Consider the following 18786-nt stretch of genomic DNA (forward strand, 5'->3'; position numbering starts at 1 on the left):
GCACAATTATATTTTGCCAAATAGAATAAAATAATTTTATGTTGTGTTTCATATCAAACCTTCAATTTAACCTTCAATTTCAGCTTTTCTCAGTCTGCTGGAAAAAAAAACAAGTTGGTAGTGACTATAAAATTTAAGTCGCAATACATTAGCTTGTCAGACAATAGCATGTAGCTGAAAGTGCTCTTTGTTAAATGGGGTTTGAATTAAAAGATCTATATTAAGCTGGAGGTGGCAGTGACAACCGTTTGGCTGTGTGGAGACAACATGAGCCTGTCTGTCCTCACCCCAGCAGCACGGACAGCTGAACATACCTGCGTACTGTTGTGTTGCACTGGGACAGTAAAATAGTACCCTTCAGAATTGTTGTTATTGCTGGATAAGACAGAGGGGATCTCGAAATGGGCAGAATGCCACAGCAGCCAGCTCATATCTGGCATAAATGGCTCTTTAATGGGTGGAAGGATTCACGTCATTTCCAAATTGGTGATGAGGTGTCCAAAGATATAACCTGGTGGTGTCACCATGCGCAGGACAAAAAGAGAGAGAGATCAAACAAAATAAAAAGGTGATGCCACGGTGTTTCCAAAGAAACTTCTTGATCTCCAAACAGTTTTAAAGGTGAAGTGTGTATTAAACTTTTTTTTTTTTTTTTTTAAATACTTTCTCTTATCTAATCTTAATAAGCAGAGACAACTATTAGTAAGCCATCTGTGCTGTGGGTTGATTCAAATTGTTGCTCTGTGGTGCTATCTAAACATTGCTTTGTTTGTTTGACATCCATCCATCGTGACAAAGCAACATTGGCCCAACTAATGGTGTGAGTTTAGAACGGGACTATCTGTGAGTTTGACCAGTTGAAGACAGTGAGAATGCTTGGGAGACTGGTTTAACCTTTTTAGACCCTGCATCCATTTCAATGTGCATTACTTTTTTCTGGTGCTTTTTAAATGTTGCCACGGAGACATAGTGCGTGTGGAGGCTTCACGCCATCCACTGCGGCAACCACGCTCAATTCACCATGCGCCCCACCGAGAACAAACCACATTATAGCAACCACGAGGAGGTTACCCCATGTGACTCTACCCTCCCTATCAACCGGGCCAATTTGGTTGCTTAGGAGACCTGGCTGGAGTCACTCAGCACGCCCCGGGATTCGAAGTAGCGAACTAGCGAACCAGGGGTGATAGCCAGCGTATTTTACCACTGAGCTACCCAGGCCCCCCTTTTTAATTGTTTTTGTTATCTGGTGCCACTCAAATCACAAAATATGAGTGTCATTTCACACATTTGTTCTTTTAGATCAGAAAAATCTTCCTTTGGAATAAAGCATTGCAAAAAGAAAAGAAGATAATTCAGAACCAAGAAATAACTTTTAAAACATGAACATTAACTGAATTTTTGATTGATTATCATTTATGGCAGCATTTAGATAGAAATAAAGCTATAAATAAATATTTGTGTGTCCCTGGAACATACTTGGGTGTGTTGCCACTAGCTTTAGCGCATTAGCCAAACTCAGTTCAAATTTAATATCTCAAATAAGGAATATATACACACAGTGTGGGGTGACGTTAAAGCAGTCAACTCACATTTGTAAAGTGCTGTCTTTACTGAAGTTCCACTAGTTGTCAAATTCACCATTCCATTGCAACCAGGAAACTCTGCCCCTCCACTACCTATGGCAAACTGCAAGCGCACCAACATTCCACACTCCTTTGTGATAGTTGAAGAAGTGCATCATCCGGGTACTCGTAGTACACTTCTTTTTGTTGCATTTTCAGTGTTAACATTCTTCTCACACTACTTCCACTACAAAATGGTGTAGAACAGTGTGCAGTTTGGGACGCACCATTTTTTTGCAATTCCACTGAAATTACACACACTTCATCTTAGATAAAAATCAGTCTCACTCAGGGAATTCAGCAAGTTTAATTGATCTCTTAGCAATTAAGCAACCATTTCTGAAAAAATAAACGTTTTTTTTTTTTTTTTTAACTTTTGTCGAGTAAAATGAAGACAACCAACCATCCAAAAAATGGGAATGACAGAAGGAATGATGATACTATAGTTCACAGGAACCTCTATACAGTACCAAAAAAATGCTAACAGAGACTATACTGAGTGACAGTAAACTAAAGAACATTAAATGCCAGTAGAGATGGACTGATAGAGACAGCAAACAAAAATAGGAATCTGAAAGCTGAGAGATGTCATAAATATCAAGAGGCTAAACAAGGAGTGGCGCACAGGTGTTCACATTGGCCTTGTAACAGGGAGAATCCTCACATTGGCTCCTGACAGCATGGGGTGGGAATGGAGCGGTCCTGCTCTGAGCGTTTCAGAGATCCCTTTTTTATATGCTCAGTCTAAGCTGGCATCCCCACAGAATTCACAACAGCTCATGCCAAGGCAACAAGGGTGGGTTGCTGAGACAAAGCTGCTGACATTTACATCATGTAATAACGCTGAGGAGAATGTTATAGCTTGCTCTTTCATAGCTCAGGAGACTTGTTAGAGGTCTCATTTAGAGTTCATTTATAGCTGTAGTGTGTATTCAATGTTAAACCACTTTCTCCTTACTTTCTCCTTACTTTCTCCTAATACCTTTTCTATCCATAAGATATCATATTGCATGTACAAAAATGATACGACTTGTCAACTACACATTTTAACACTTTGCCAGTGAAAAAGTTTCAGAAAAAGCATCACACAACTTTCTCTGCACTGCTTTCAAATCCAATTTTGGTTTCAAGCCATTGTTGTAGCGTTTGTGAACTAATCAGTTTTTTGTGTCTTTTAAGTGAACAAATCTTTCTCGTTCACTTCCATTGTTTCGGTACTGAACGACTCTGTGTTTTTTTAACGAGCCAATGATTCAAAGACTCACTCGTTGCATAAAATCTGTCGCCACCTACTGCAGTAAATATGTAATCTGCAGATGAATCAGTGCACAAAATCAAAATAAACGATGAATCAAACTCTCTCAGCACTGCTTTCAATACTAACTCCAGTTTCAAGCCAGTGTTGCTTCGTTTGTGAACAAATCAGTTTTTTGTTATCTTTTAAGTGAACAAATCTTTCTTGTTCACTTCTATTGTTCCAGTAGTGAATGAGTGTTTTTTATTTTATTTGTCACCACCTACTGATGTAAATATGTAATCAGTAGACATGATTACTGAATGAATCAGGAAAAAAACCAAAAAAAAAACAAATCAAATAATGAATCAGAAGCCATGAACACAGACAAGCAGAATATTAGCGCTCTTGGAACACAGCACTGCCAATCAAATTTGAAAACCTGAACTTAGTATTAAATACACATAATCACCATAAAATGTTGAATTTAGCATCAGACCATAGGTCCCAATTCAAAGATGTGAAGATTAGATAATCTGCAAGCTGTACCAAGATAAAGTCAAGTGTCCGTCATGTGTCTATGCTATAGTAATCATTAAATAAAACAGCAGGTTTATTTTAGAACTATCATACCAAGAGATGTATGGACTCATTGATCCTTTTATTCCTTTCCTTAACTTCAGTAATCACAGTAGGCTCTGTGAGAAACCATTCATCATATTACGCAGGGTTTACTGTAACGCTGTGTCCCTCTTTAAACTGTTTAGATTCCTAAACATCTAGATACAGTTTATGTAACCAGTCCTGCTCGACCCGCTGTGAGCGGGATTCAAACTGGCGTCTTCGGCATGGGAGGCGGGCGTGCTAAAGAGGAGGCTAAAGGCTACGGCCTCTTGCATCAGTCTAATGTGCCTCTTGAGGCCAGGGGAGTGAGGTTTACACATACTGCACAGCACGTACCAGCTGGCTACTGTTACACATATGCACCAAGACTAACACAGTACTGCCCTGACCCTCTGAGTGCTTTAGAGACAGACAAAGCACCTATTACTGTACTGTAAAATATGTGTCTGTAGTAGGTACTGTGACCCCCCAAAATTTGGATACTTATATTCAAATGTATGAATGTCATTGCATGAGATTACAAAATATTAAACCTAACTGAGTCATTTTTCTTTCTTTTTTCCTGACAGATGATGGCCAACCTGAAGGTGAGGGGTGAATAATTGTTTTAATCACCTTGTTTGCCTGATCCTGGATCAGTTTTTTTAGTAAATGGATAGTGAATGGTGTAAATGCAAAAAATGTATCAGGTGATGAGTAAGTGTCACTGCTGTTCCCTGGTCAGAAGTGGTCAGCATCTCCACATTCTGTCAGCTGATCCTAGGCTGTTGATGCAGCTGAGACCATGTTACCATTATACCGATAATCTACAACCCTCATTTTGAATTTGGAGACATAATTTGTGAAACCAGTTTGCTAGAGAGGGGATTTAAAACTGTCATACATGCTTTGCCCTCTCATGTAACCTCTGGTTTACTGATCATTAGGTTAAAGATGGCTGTACTCGTGCATGCATCTTATTTCATAAGATACATCTCTGACAAAGGGTTTCAACTTCTCTGTAGGGTCTTATCACATAGGTAGCATTTGATAACAATTATTAAATATGCTGTAAGCAATTTTGTTGAAATTAGCCTACTGAGCTTCAGAGATCGTATCATTGTGTTTCACTCAACAAAACAGAAATTCCGGGTTTCTTTGGATCATTTCCTTCACCATGAAATTATGACATTTATGTACTATATATACATGTATGTATTTAAATGGAACATTTGTCTCTGTGTATACAGTATATATGTCTGTATGTCAGTTTATTGTATTGTCTCCAGTCAGTGTGTGTGTGTGTGTGTGTGTGTGTGTGTGTGTGTGTCTGTGTGTGTGTGTGTGTGTGTGTGTGTGTGTTGCTGATGCTTCATGCTTCATGCTTTGAAAGAGGCCCTTGTATTCCTCTGCTTTGTCTGTCACATACTCAGAGAATGTTGCCCCTGTTGACGCCCCATCTGAGAATTCAATTGAGATGACCCCAACAGGTAGGTTTCAATCACATCACTCCGCTACTTTCTTTCTCTCCTCTCTTTGTTTTCTTTTGGTTCTCTGTGTTCCCCCATAGCACTCTTACTTCACGTGTGTGAGAGTGTAATTGGTTTGTTTCCACTGTGGTATTCCACCAAATTACCGGTTTGTGCTACAACAGTTCAGGTAACTAAATTGTTTCACACATGGCACGTTTATACTGTATACACACAGACACAAACTGTATGGATTAATAGGTTCATACCCACACACAAGGGCATAGCAGCACTCTTTAAAAAGGTGATTTTTGTCCCCCAAACTTTTCCAAACTAAACCCATACCAAGTCCAAATGGTGGATTTGTATACCGTATTCTCTGCGTTTTTTTACTTTGGGCTGATAGAGTGACCATCCAGCCAATCACAGGTGAGTTTCATGAGCCAAAACAACCCTTATGTAATAGGCCGTCAGTCAGACAGTCTAATCAACACGGCTCCATTCATTTCTACAAAGTTGCTTTCAACAATGCTCATTTATCCATGTTTTTTATCGGCATTGATGTTGATCTAAATTAATAATCTAGAGATGAGAAACACACAAATGAGAGATATTTATCAGCATATCATTCTTGATTGGCAGCATTACATAAAATGCACTGTAGAAAAAAACAAAGGACAATCGTTCTTTAAAGCACACATTGTAAGTGGAGTTTATATCAGCGTATGAGTCTTCATTAAGCTATGTTTTTCCTTTATGTTTGTGAGGTAATAATTTGATCAGTTGTTTTTGTCAATTTAATCAGGTCACTTGATCTGTGTTAAATATGTAAAGCTATTTTTAAAATCAGCTCCTGTTTTTTACCTATATGCTGGTGTGCAGTTGATAAACTGTAGGAAAAAAGACAGATCTGCTGTGTTCTTAGAACACTTAGGCATTTTACTGAAGTGAATAGATATGTAGACACATTTTTTTATACATGAAAATGTACGGACGTTACTGAAACTCATTATAATTATTATAAGACTATTATTGTTGTCTTTTGATAAAAGTCATGCTCAGCAGCTCACAAACTGTAAGAAAATGATAGATTTGCTTTGTTTTTATAATGCTTAAAACCTCAACTAAATTCTCTTTGTAGGTCAGTAGACATACAAATTTTAAAGGATTAAAATTGTCTTTTGATCGTTGATTCAGTGACTAACTAATTTCGCACAAGACACTCATTTGTCACCACCTTCTGGCATCACCAGAAATAGTCACTGAATCATTAAATGGATCTGAATTTTGGTGAACGTAGTCAAAACAATTGTCATTATTGTAACTGAGTAAATAATTTATTCAGGACCAGCTTGTGCTCTGCAAAATTTTGTAGTTATTTTGCAATACTTGATTCTTTAAAATACTACAAATATTAAAAGTAAATAATACATATAATTTAATATAATACTTATATCATACTTATATATGAATATATACTGTAATATATTAATACTGCACTGTAAGTGTTGGGTCTGTAGGAGCCACTACTGACAGCTGCACCCCCCCACCACTTCTAAAATGACTGCTATGCCCCTGCCCACACAGACAAACAAACACTATGCTAGGCCACATCTTAACACACACCTGTGCTCATACTAATGTCTGCTGTGCTTTGTGGATGGCAGGAATATCTTGAGTTAATGCACATCTGCGTATGGAGTACTTTGATATGAAGGTACAGTATGTGAAAAGGAGCAAAGTATAGCCACAGCAAGAAATCAGTGCAAGCTTCACCTGAGTCATTTTGATCTAAAATGATAAAAGTTATAGACCTTATTCACAGTAGCGCCATCTTTGATGGGAATGAAAACGAGGCTGTGAGGGAAAGACCTACAGTCTCTTCAGTGTGTTGTACTGTTGTTTAAAGTGTTTTTGGAACGTTCCAAAGATGAAACATTGAAAAAATATCTTTCTAAGAAATTTCAGTAGACAAAAAAACTCCATGAGTTCTGGAAAATTAGTGATCTAGGAGCTTTTTGATAGCTTTATTTAATTAATGTCATCCCTCACAGCCTCGTTTTCATTTCCGTCAAAAGTCAAAGATGCATGGCGCTACTGTGAATAAGGTCTATTGTTGTACAAATATGCAAAGTTGAGCTAAAGATGCTGCATACACATACAGTATACAGTAGCTGTGTTTAAAAGTCTGAGACCCAAGACTCAAGAACTTTTCACTCAAAGTGTTGTGCTGATCATTTAATTTGTAAGGAAAACATTTATATTAATGCAAATAACTTCAAGAATTTTCCAGCTGTGGTAGATTTTCCATCTCACAAAAATTATGTGTCTGTGGCGACATTTTTGCAAAATTAAATTACATGGTTCATGACATGTAATGTGGCAGTTCAGAGGTGAAATGTCAACCATGTGGTGTTAAAAACTAGTTAAATTATCTCCCAAACAGGTGAGATTATAAGGTTAATGCATGAGTTTTAAATCAGTTAAATCTACCTCTCTACCCAAAAACCTTCACCTAAACCTAACCGATAGTGTCAAAAAAAGAAGAAGAATCAAAATAGAGATAAAAAAATACAGTTGCTGAAGCAACTGGCTCATTTTGTGGTGCTTTTATTACACTTTTAGCTCACGTGTCAACTTGCTTGCTTTTCTGGACTCGTACCCCAGTCTTTGCATCGCAAGTGCAACGCTCTATCAGTTGCGCTACCCCACAATGTAATTATGCTTGAATAAACTTGTAATGTAGTTGGTTATGTCACTGAAAAAATAGATTTTTTGGTGTAGGAAATATAGCAGAAAATCTTAAATACGTTCTACATTTAAGTGTGAAATTGAAAATATTAAGTCAATTCTATATTCAAACCTATAAAATGTATGCTCTAGCTTATAAGTAAATATTATTTATGATTGTTTGTTATTTTTACAATGTTTCACCATGTATTAATCCTAAAGTAGAAAATATTTTCATATGTATTTGCTAATTTGAGTACATTTCAATGGTAAATAAAATAAGTACATTTTACTAAACTTTTCGAAGCTGGTCTTATCAGCATGCACTGGGCGTGAATAATATATTAATAATATATATAAAATAAAATAAATAATATATGATTATAAAATAATTAATAAGCCTGCATGGTTTCACTGTTTGAACGTTTATTTACACCGTTTTTATTGTTAATTTTGTTGTTACGTTTGGTAACTTATTGTAACTTCTTAAGTTAATTTTCTACTCAAAATTCCAAATGCAAAAACTCAAAATTGTTTCTGTCACCAGTAATGCAGGGTGATGTTGTCTCATAGACTACATAACTGTATGTCACGTGGTACAAGAAAATTTAAAACATGATGTTCTAATAAGATGTTTAATTACATTTTTATTATAATTGTAAACTATTTATTATAATAATAATTTTATTATTATTATAAAGTTTAAGCACCATATATATAATATTTGTAAGTGAAAGTTACTGAATTAATAAGTTAAATTTACTCACTCACTTTAATCAATATTATGTCATAAAGTTGAATAGATTTTACTTAGTTTTATACCATTAAGATTTACTTAGAAAAACTGTGCAAAAACTTGCAAAATAAAAATGAAGTAAATCTTACTAGTTATTTTTTTATAGTGTAATGCAAACGTTAAAATGTTTCGCCTTATACACTATAGTTACAGTGTTTTTGTTATAAGACAGCATTGTGTGAGGAACAGAGTGAAAAGTAAGTGCTTGTGATCTGATAATCTTCCGTTTTACTCGTGATTTGTGTGAAAGTGAATAAAGTAATGTTTGTAGCACCTCTAGTTTTCATTTCACCAGGAAACTGCTATAATACATTCAGCCACATAAAATACATTTTGCAAAAATGTAAGAGTAGAAACAGAATTTGATGGGACCAGGTTGAAAAAAAAATACTTTATCTATTTAAACGACTGCACACAGGTAGATACTTGCTGAATCTGTAGTACTTTGCTTCTTTTGGGATTTAAAGTGTCATAGATGTAAAATGACTAGATCTGTAACTAGATCTCTGGTCAGTGGCCTGTATTGAACCTTACACCCAGATATCTTAACCATATCCACTTCAAAAGAGAAAACACATGTCTATATCAAATCACATATGCATACTGTATTTGACTTAGTTTTGTAATGCACTAGGCCAGTCTTGTCATTCTACATCTATGTGAGTGTGTGCGTGTGAAACTAAATGGGCTGTAGCTGGCTTCCTGAAGTCTTGTTGCTCTAGCCCAGCTGTGTTTGTATACAGAGGCTATAGTGGCAACCAAAGACACAGGGGCTATAGTGACTGTCAAAGAACCAGAGCCAATGCTTCCCGAGGCAGCAGTGCCCATACCTGCTGAGGTCCCTCAGCCAGAGCCAATAGTAACTGAGGTGATTGAACTAGAACCAGTAGTGTGTGAGGTCACAGAAAAACAGCCAATAGTGACCGAGCCTGTAGAGAATGGGCTGAAGGAACCAGAACCGACAGAGGCTGAGAAGCCTGTCGAGGTGAGTGAGGTAAAAGAAGAGGAACCCAGCACACCTCAAGTCCCTGGTGAGTGTTGCTAATTAACAGGTCATAACATTCTAATAACAACTTTTACTTTTTAAAGCCTTCTAAGCGCTGGACTGATAGTGCCCATACAAAAACGTGACCTTTGGGGTCAACAATGTACCTCCAGTGTCCCAGACCAAGCCATAAAGCAGGGGTTTTCAAACTTTATGATGACAGGGACCCCCAAATATGACAACCACCTTGCAAGGGACCCCCTCCTAAAATATATAAAGGTTGCTATATATATTTTTGTGTATAAAAATATTTTTTTTGTATCGGTGCAAAAATGTTCCAAAACAATATCTAGAAAATATTTAGCCTACTTTGTAGTACGTTGACAGCGAATGTTTTTTCTACCTAATATTTGAGTAATTTTAAATGCATAAACCCAAAGAAAAAATATTGATTAAACTGAAATGGCAATAATGTTAAATTCGGTAAATATGGCTTTTTATTTTTATACATTTATGAACACTTTTTAGTTCTCTAAAAGTTTCTATGGACCCCGTAGCACCCATTCGCAGCCCCCTGGGGGTCCCCGGACCCCAGTTTGAAAACCCCTGCCCTAAAGAGTGAGAAAAGTTCAGACCAATATGTTTATTCTAGTTTAATATGTATTTGTGTGTCCATTCAATGAAAGATTCTGAGAAGGCTACTTAATAATTACAATATTAACCCCAACCACTTTATTCAATGTGCGTTTTGTATGGACAAGTACAGTATGTATGTGCGTTTGAGTGTTTTATTCACCTTTCTTTCTCTGAAGCTTTCATAATCAAACTTGATGTCCTATGTGTGTGTCTGTGAGACATCTTCAACTGTCTGTTAAGTTCCTGATGGAGCTCCTGATAGAATTAAGATTGAACTTGTTATACTTTGCAGTAGTTAGGCCACAGTCCTTCAAAGTGTATTGCAAAACAATGCCCATGGGTTTCACCGGCAAACCAAAATATTACCTCATGTTTCCTTTCATCCACATGTGTGCTGCTTCCTGGCCTGGCGGGCCATCAGATAAGCATGTGATTTAAAACATAGTGCTTGCAAAATGCACTCTTATCTCACAACATCCTTAAAGGGATAGTTCACTCAAAAAGGAAAATTCTGTCATCATTTACTCATTCTACCAAACACTTTTCCTTTTGTGTTTTATGGAAGAAAGAAAGTCATAGGGGGTTAGAACAGCATGAGGGTGAGTAAAAGATGACAAACTATTTGGGCGAAATATTTCTTTAAACACCTTATAAACACCTTTTCTTTAACACCATTTAAAGCTGTCAAAAGTATGCCTGCACTGCACTGAACCCTGTTGAGGTCTCATTCTAAACATTCCATCACTTTTACTCGGTAATGGGGTTTAAATGAAACTTCATCCATCATGTTCGGCTGAGCAAATGCATGTTGTGTTGGTCTATGTCTGGACATGGAGCTTAGTGATAGGTGGGTGTATGTGTCAATCACACCTTTATTTCAGGTAAAGATGATGATGTCACGGCCAGCACCCCATCACCTCCACCCCCAGCAGGTTGGTAACCGTGATGACCTATTCTCATCAAATCACTGTTTTTCTTTACTAATGTTGTTGCTATGAAAACTGCAGAGTAGTTCTACATTATCTGGAATTGAAGAATTAGGAGCTTTCGAAAACAAAACAACAAAGCAAATGGATCTTAAGAGGAAGATTTGACTCAGAAACTCTTCAAAGTACACAATTTGAAACTAAACGCTTGATGTTTAGTATTTACAGTAATGTATGTGTGCAAAAGTGCATTTGGACAAAATGCAGCCTGATTCATACAAGCATTCAAACCCTTTATATAATATATGATTCTATCTATATAAAGGAAGAGATGCAGAAGACATCTGATGTGTATAGTTACATATACTGTGTATACACATAAAAATATGCTTGTACACTGCAGTGTCTACCATAATTGTTTACTGTCTTTGTCACACTTTAATGAAGAAATTTAGTCAATTGTTAGAGTATTTCATCTGAATTCTGCTTAAAGGAATATTGCAGGTTCAAAACAAGTTAAGCTCAATGGACAGCATTTGTGGCATAAAGTTGATTACCAGAAAAATTTATTTTGTCTTGATCCTCCTTTTCTTTAAAAAAAAAAAAAAAAAAAAAAAAAAAAAGCAAAAATCGAGGTTACAGTGAGACACTTACAATGGAAGTGAATGGGGCCAATTTTTGGAGGGTTTAAAGGCAGAAATGTGAAGCATATAATTCTACAGTATAAAAGCACTTGCATTAATTCTTCTGTTAAAACTCGTGTATTATTTGAGCTGTAAAGTTGTTAAAATCATCGTTTTAGTAGAATTACAGTGTTTACGTGCTGCTTTGTCATGGCAACCAAGTTGTTAAATTGCATATAACAAGTAAGTAATAATTAGTAAGTGATTTTATCACACTAAAATCATGTTAACACATATTGTTTATGTCTTGTGACTATACTTTTGAAACAGTATTTTAACATTTAAAGATTAGCCCCATTCACTTTCATTGTAAGTGCCTCACTGGAACACAGATTTTGCTTTATTTAAAGAAAAGGAGGGACGAGTCAAAATTTATTTTTGTGGTAATCAACATTGTAACTTAAATGCTGTCAATTGAGCTTAACTTGTATTGAACCTGGAATATTCCTTTAAAATAATTATAAAGTGTTTGAGGGCGAAAAACATCCCTTTCCTCAGGAAAACAGATATTGACGAATAATATTTTGTTTTCTTTCACAGAGGATGGCAACATACCCAAGAAACTTTCTATTGACCTTCCTAGTAAGAGTCTTTTAATAATGAATGCTTGATCATATTTATAGTGTAAAATCCCCTATAACTACCTGAGACATGTTTAATTTTACATTATTGTGTAAATCTATTTACTTGAGCAAACTCAGATGAACAGGTTCAGGACTAATGAGGTTATTTACAGTAGATAGAGAGCCTTGTATCCCGTATTTACATTCACTGTCGGTGCAACATTGTGCAACACATACAGTACATTAATATTTCTGTGTAGATTCTCATCATTCTGTTGATGATGTCAACAGAATAAAATATATATTTTTGCAAATTCACTGTAAATGTTATTAACATTAGGCCTAAATCATAGCAATTTAGTAATTGTATTCGCAAATGAAAAACTAGCCAACTAATAGCCAAGTAAATGTCCTAAAAATGTAAACGCAAGAGGACCACAATTAAATGAATAGTTCACCCAAAAATGAACAAAAGGTCAATTTCTGAATATAGCCCTTGCTGCTCTATTCCAAATAATAAAGGAAAATGGTGTCTGAGTCTGTTGAGCTTCAAAATTACAAAAAGCACCTTAAAATGTATCTTTATTACTCAAAATCTATACATCAAGCCTAAAGGAAAAGTTCACCTAAAAATGAAAATTCTCTGATTTTTCATGCCATCCCAGATGTGTATGACTTTCTTTCTTCTGCAGAACACAAACGAAGATTTTTTAGAAGATTATCTCTGCTCTGTAGGTCTTATAATGCAAGTGAATGGTGACCAAAACTTTGAAAGTCCAAAAATCACATAAAAGCAGCATAAAAGTAATCCATAAGATTCCAGTAGTTAAATATATTTCGTAAGAAGTGATATGATAGGTGTGGGCGAGAAACATATCAATATTTAAGTCCTTTTTTTACTATAAATCTCCACTTTCACTTTCACATTTTTCTTCTTTTGTTGTTGTCGATTCACAATCTTTGTTTATATCGCCACCTACTGGGCAGGGAGGAGAATTTAGAGTTAAAAAGGACTTAAATATTGATCTGTTCTTACCCACAGCTATGATATTGCCTATGAAGATATGGATTTAACCACTGGAGTCTTATAGATTACTTTTATGCTGCTTTTATGTCCTTTTTGGATCTTTAAAGTTCTGGTCACCATTCACTTGCATTGTATGGACCTACAGAGCTGAAAATTCTACTAAAAATCTTAATCTGTGATCTGCAGAAGAAATAAAATCATACACATCGGATGGCATGAGGGTGAGTAAATGATGATAGAATTTTCATTTTTGTGTGAACTATTCCTTTACGGTTTCTTGAAAAAAAAGAAAAAAGAATGGAACAGACCAATAAGATCAGACCAATATAAATGACGTGAGCATCACGTCAGGATTCCATGGCATGGCATTAACAATCTGTCACTGTGTTAATATGTATGTTTGTTTGACACTGTGTGTTTGTCACAATGGACTTTACAGTACTATTAATTATAATATGCTGTAAATATCTTTCTGTCTCTGTTTAGATGATAGCGACCCTGAGTCAACCAGGGGGAGAAAGGACTCAGGTAATTCTATAACCTCTGTAGAAGCTTTTAACTTCATTAGAAAGCAGCAGAAATGCAGGCATCATAACATCATTAAAACATCATATAAATACATTCTTTGCCTCATTTTCCCACAATGGATGGCCAATTGGTACATTTGGCTAGAAGCAGTGTAATGATCTACGGGAAGAAGTTTCCTCGAACACCACAATCCCAAACTTTGGGATTTTGGAGATCATCTGCTTTTTCATGCTCCATCGGAAAATGACTAGCACACTTTGTATTCTGTTTAAGAAGATTACAATCTAAACTCATCATCGATCATTTACTAAAAACAATCAGTGAAATCTTAATGAGCAATTTGAGAATTTTCCCAAGTGATTTTGCTACATAAGTTTTACACTGTATATGTTAACCAATTTTCTTTTTTCCCTCTTTTAAGGTTTTAACAGTGTTGTTCGAAGTATTTATGCTTTCCATGTTGCTGAATGCTTTGTGCCGATGTATGGTGTGTCTTTGTGCGTTTGTTGAGTACTTATGTATGTGTATGTGAGTGTGAGTGTGTTCAGACAATTGAGTAAGTGCAAGAGATAGCCTATATGATATATTGTAAAATAATACGTTTTAATACTTTATAATAACTTTCAGAGTCATCAACAAATATTATGCATAATGCTTATGAGATCAGAAGTTAATGTTAATTCAAATATGAATATCAATGGAAATATATATAATTCAGATGTTAATGACATTTCTTAACATTGCATATTTCAATGTAAATTAACTAATGAAATTAATTTTTATATAATATATTAATGTTAGTATATTTTGTTAATGAAAGTTATTATAAAGTTACCAAATGTAAGAATTTGATAAACTTGTTGATTCTTTCTTCTAATTGGTCAGTGTGGTCACTGGGGGATGGGCAGGCTCCTGAGGAAATTGACAAGCAGATGGACAGTCCGCCCCTCTCAACTCTGTTGATTGAAAAGCCGCAGAGTGGCTCCATCACTGTAGGTCAGTAGATGCAGCTGATGTTATTACTGTATTATTGTGGTCTGTAATTCTTGTAGCTCCCTGTATTTACTGAATCTGGAAGGTTATGTCTGGTAACCTAAAAATATGCTTCATGTAGCAACATCTAACTGTTTCTGACAAAATAAACTTGATAAATTAGGATATACAAATTAAAGTAAATTTAGAGTTAGATCTAGAATAATAATAATTTCAGGTTAAAGTGATAGTTCACCCAAAAATGAAAATTGTCATCCCAGATGTGTATGACTTTCTTTCTTCTGCAGAATACAAACTAAGATTTTTAGAAGAATATCTCTGCTCTGTAGGTCAATACAAGTGAATGGTGACCAGATCTTTGAAGCTCCAAACAGCACAAAAGGCATCATAAAAGTAATCCATAAGAATCCAGTGGTTAAATCTATACCTTCAGAAGGGATATAATAGGTGTGGTTGAGGAACAGATCAATATTTAAGTCCTTTTTTACTATAAATCTCCTCTTTCACTTTCACATTCTTCTTCTTGTGTTTTTGACAATTTGCATTCTTTGTGCATATCACCACCTACTGGGCAGGGAGAAGAATTTATAGTATATACAAAAGGACTTAAATATTGATTTGTTTCACCCCCACACATATCATATCGCTTCTGGAGATATGATATAAATACTGGAGTCTTATGGATTACTTTTCTGCTGCCTTTATGTGCTTTTTGGAGCTTCAAAGTTCTGGTCACCATTCACTTGCATAGTATGGACCAACAGAGCTGAAATATATTTCGAAAAATCTTTGTGTTCAGCAGAAGAAAGAAAGTCATTCATGTCTAGAATGGCATGAGGGTAAGTAAATGATGAGAGAATGTTCATTTTGGGTGAACTATCCATTTAACACTTTTTTTTTCAATGTAAGTAAAATAACTTTCCATATGGTGACTTTTTTTCCTCAAGCACTTTGGTTTTAAAGGTCTCCATTTATTCTTTAAGTTACCTCAGAACATACATACAACAAAAAAAATATATGCAGTCCCAAGTCAAATGTTTTATTTATTATAAAGGTGGTGACATCACCTTCATTGCTAAGGTGGAGGCCAAAGACTTGCTTCGTAAACCGACCATTAAGTGGTTTAAGGGCAAGTGGATGGATCTGGCTAGCAAGACAGGGAAACACCTGCAGCTAAAAGAGTCTTTTGATCGCTTTACAAAGGTGATGCCTTTTACTCAAAAAATGTTGCGCTGCCATTCATATAACCTTCCTATTTTTATTCTGACAACGTTTTTCTCATTACTATAGGTACACACCTTTGAGATGCACATCATCAAGGCAAAGGACAATTATGCTGGGAATTACAGATGTGAGGTCACCTACAAAGACAAATTTGATAGCTGCTCTTTTGACCTGGAGGTCAAAGGTTTGTTTTCTTTTTCAACACAACTACTTAATTGAAGACGGGGTATTCTCTCTTTCATTTTAGTCCCTTTATTCCTATTCCTCCTATTTTTGTTTTCTAGAAATTCCAGAGGTTTCTCAGAGCATTGATATTCGCTCAGCTTTCAAAAGAAGGTAAAGAGGGGCCGTCTTTCCAGTAAAATGATCTTTTGTAAGAGAAATAGTTGGAAAACTGCTCCAAAATCATCATTATACAACATTATATTTACTTATTATATATACAACTTATTACTTTTTACTTACTGTTATTATAACATTTCTAAATTCTATATTTTATAAAAAATTTAATTCATTAGAGTCACATGGGGTAACCTCCTTGTGGTCGCCATAATGTGGTTCTCGCTCTTGGTGGGGCACATGGTGAGTTGTGCGTGGATGCCACGGAGAATAGCGTGAAGCCTCCACACGTGCTATGTCTCCGTGGTAACACGCTCAACAAGCCACGTGATAAGATGCGCGGATTGACGGTCTCAGACGCGGCGGCAACTGAGATTTGTCCTCTGCCACCCGGATTGAGGCGAGTCGCTACGCCACCACGAGGACTTAGAGCGCATTGGGAATTGGACATTCCAAATTGGGAAAAAAAAAAAAAAAGATATTCTCTGTTAATGTTTAATTGATTTAAACAGTACTTCTATACTAGCAATCCTCAACAAACCGATGTATAAACATGGTTTGATGAAGAGCTGGATTAACTACCAAGATATTTACCTGTCAACCAAACAACAAATCAATCAAACCAATGTGTTCAAAAGTGTTCAAATCAGTTTAAAGGCCAACGCTTGCACTGGGAACATTCAACCCAACAATGTGTCAGAAAGCAACGCAAACAATCCAGGTTCATACTGCTCTCCCAAAGTACCTGCACAGCAACATTGCAGCAACGTTGGGAGAATCAGTCATGAGACCATTAGGATCACAAATCAATTCGCCCAAAGCCAGTGCTGCTGCTCTTGGCCACAAAGCGAAAGGTTTTTTTGTGTACACCTCAATCCTGCATTGGTCTGGAACTAATACAGAGATTGCAGGCTTTTGCGTTGTTCTTTTAGCATTGTTTGAATCTGATGCTTGTGATTGTTTCTGATTAAATGTCCATTAATCTGCTCTTGTTAACAACAGCAGTGAAGGCCAAGACGATGCAGGCGAGCTTGACTTTAGTGCGCTTCTCAAACATAGGTGAGAACTCCAGTCTGGTCCCCAGGAGGCCAATTCTTTCTTGTTTTTTTTTCTATCCATTTTGTCTTAAGCCTCGAAAGGTGTGTCTTTTTCTTCATTCTTTTACACTGTTGTTAAAATCCAACAGTATCTTTTTACACTCTTTAAATTCATATTTCTTCATATCATTCATGCATTCATTGTGGCATCACACACCTGGCAAAAAACAAGAGTGTTCACACTCCATTAAACACACCATTAAAAATATTTAGTTATCCTAGACTGTAAAAATTAAAAGATACCTGGGGCACCACACATGTTTTGTCTGGTAACCTAAGAATTTAGCTTCATATCGCAACATTAGAAAATAACTGGTTTTGTTCAAGTCAAAATGTTATTTATCATGACTGAATCAACCTGAATACATTAGGTTACATGAAAGTCCTTTTTAAAGGTCAGATTCCTGAGGTAACAATTCTAGGAACTAACACAAAAAACTTGGAAAAAATAAGTTTCTCCAAGAACTCTAAAGTTTGTCTCCTAGTAACGCCATCATAAAGGAAAGGTTTTGAGGCACTTATTAAATAAATCACTTATACTGTACATTGAAGTTCCTTAAGTACACAATAGAATATTTTAGGCACTTTCAAAAGGTTCTCCAAAGTGTTCCTTAGGAACACCAAATGATGCCTCAAGTGTCTTCTCATTTTTACAATATGTGATGTGGACAACAAATAATGATTATTACAAATACATCAATGTATTTTTTTGCCAACATAACAAATGACACACCGCAGTCTGAACTGAACATTTGTTATCATCTTTTACACCAACTTCGTTTTTGAGTTTTGGTTCTTTTTTTCCTCTGGAGCAAATATCTCTTGTGGGGTTTTGCTTTAGTGCTCTCTTCTTAGGTATATAGTACACAGGTGCATAACAGACCAAAAACTGGAAAATTATTTTGGCTTGTCTCTTTTTCTTCCCCACACATTCAGAAACAGCAGGTTAGTACCGTAGGTAATTAAACCATTAGACCTTACCACTGGTAAGTATTATAATCCTGTAGTATTCCAAGCATGAACTGAACAGGAGCTGTAAGCAAGAGTGTTGGCCTAATGTAGTCTGGTAACACTTTATTTAAAGACAGCATTCATAAAAGTTTCAGCAATGCTCAGAAATGATGGAAACGGCACAATTTTCCACACATTTACGAGCAGTTGGTGGACCATTTCTACATGAAGCTGTGAAATAGTGTTATCGCTACTTTTGTGATCTTGATCTGATTTCAAGAAAACAAGAACCACACAACTGTGTTCTTAATACCTGCCTGAACAACTACAGACTTGAAACACACATTAAAAACATGAAAATAATAATGTTGCTCTTT

At 35.9% G+C, this 18786-nt stretch overlaps 1 protein-coding gene across 8 annotated transcripts in view; it reads left to right on the top strand.

Annotated features, from left to right (window-relative positions):
• mybpc1 (myosin binding protein C1) overlaps positions 1–18786 on the top strand; it is a 47291-nt gene that overhangs the window by 4521 nt on the left and 23984 nt on the right. For 3 of the 8 annotated variants that reach the window (XM_051688661.1, XM_051688658.1, XM_051688663.1), the window contains exons 2-11: positions 4053–4070; positions 4896–4952; positions 10960–11010; positions 12228–12269; positions 13764–13805; positions 14691–14801; positions 15853–16001; positions 16089–16206; positions 16307–16358; positions 17364–17420. In XM_051688661.1, the coding sequence (XP_051544621.1) occupies positions 4053–4070; positions 4896–4952; positions 10960–11010; positions 12228–12269; positions 13764–13805; positions 14691–14801; positions 15853–16001; positions 16089–16206; positions 16307–16358; positions 17364–17420 (697 nt within the window). The remainder of the gene's footprint in view (positions 1–4052; positions 4071–4895; positions 4953–10959; positions 11011–12227; positions 12270–13763; positions 13806–14690; positions 14802–15852; positions 16002–16088; positions 16207–16306; positions 16359–17363; positions 17421–18786) is intronic. The other 5 variants (XM_051688660.1, XM_051688665.1, XM_051688659.1 and 2 more) reach the window with 4 other exon arrangements.

Source organism: Myxocyprinus asiaticus, chromosome 45 (assembly GCF_019703515.2).
Source record: "Myxocyprinus asiaticus isolate MX2 ecotype Aquarium Trade chromosome 45, UBuf_Myxa_2, whole genome shotgun sequence".
Taxonomy (NCBI): Eukaryota; Metazoa; Chordata; class Actinopteri; order Cypriniformes; family Catostomidae; genus Myxocyprinus; species Myxocyprinus asiaticus.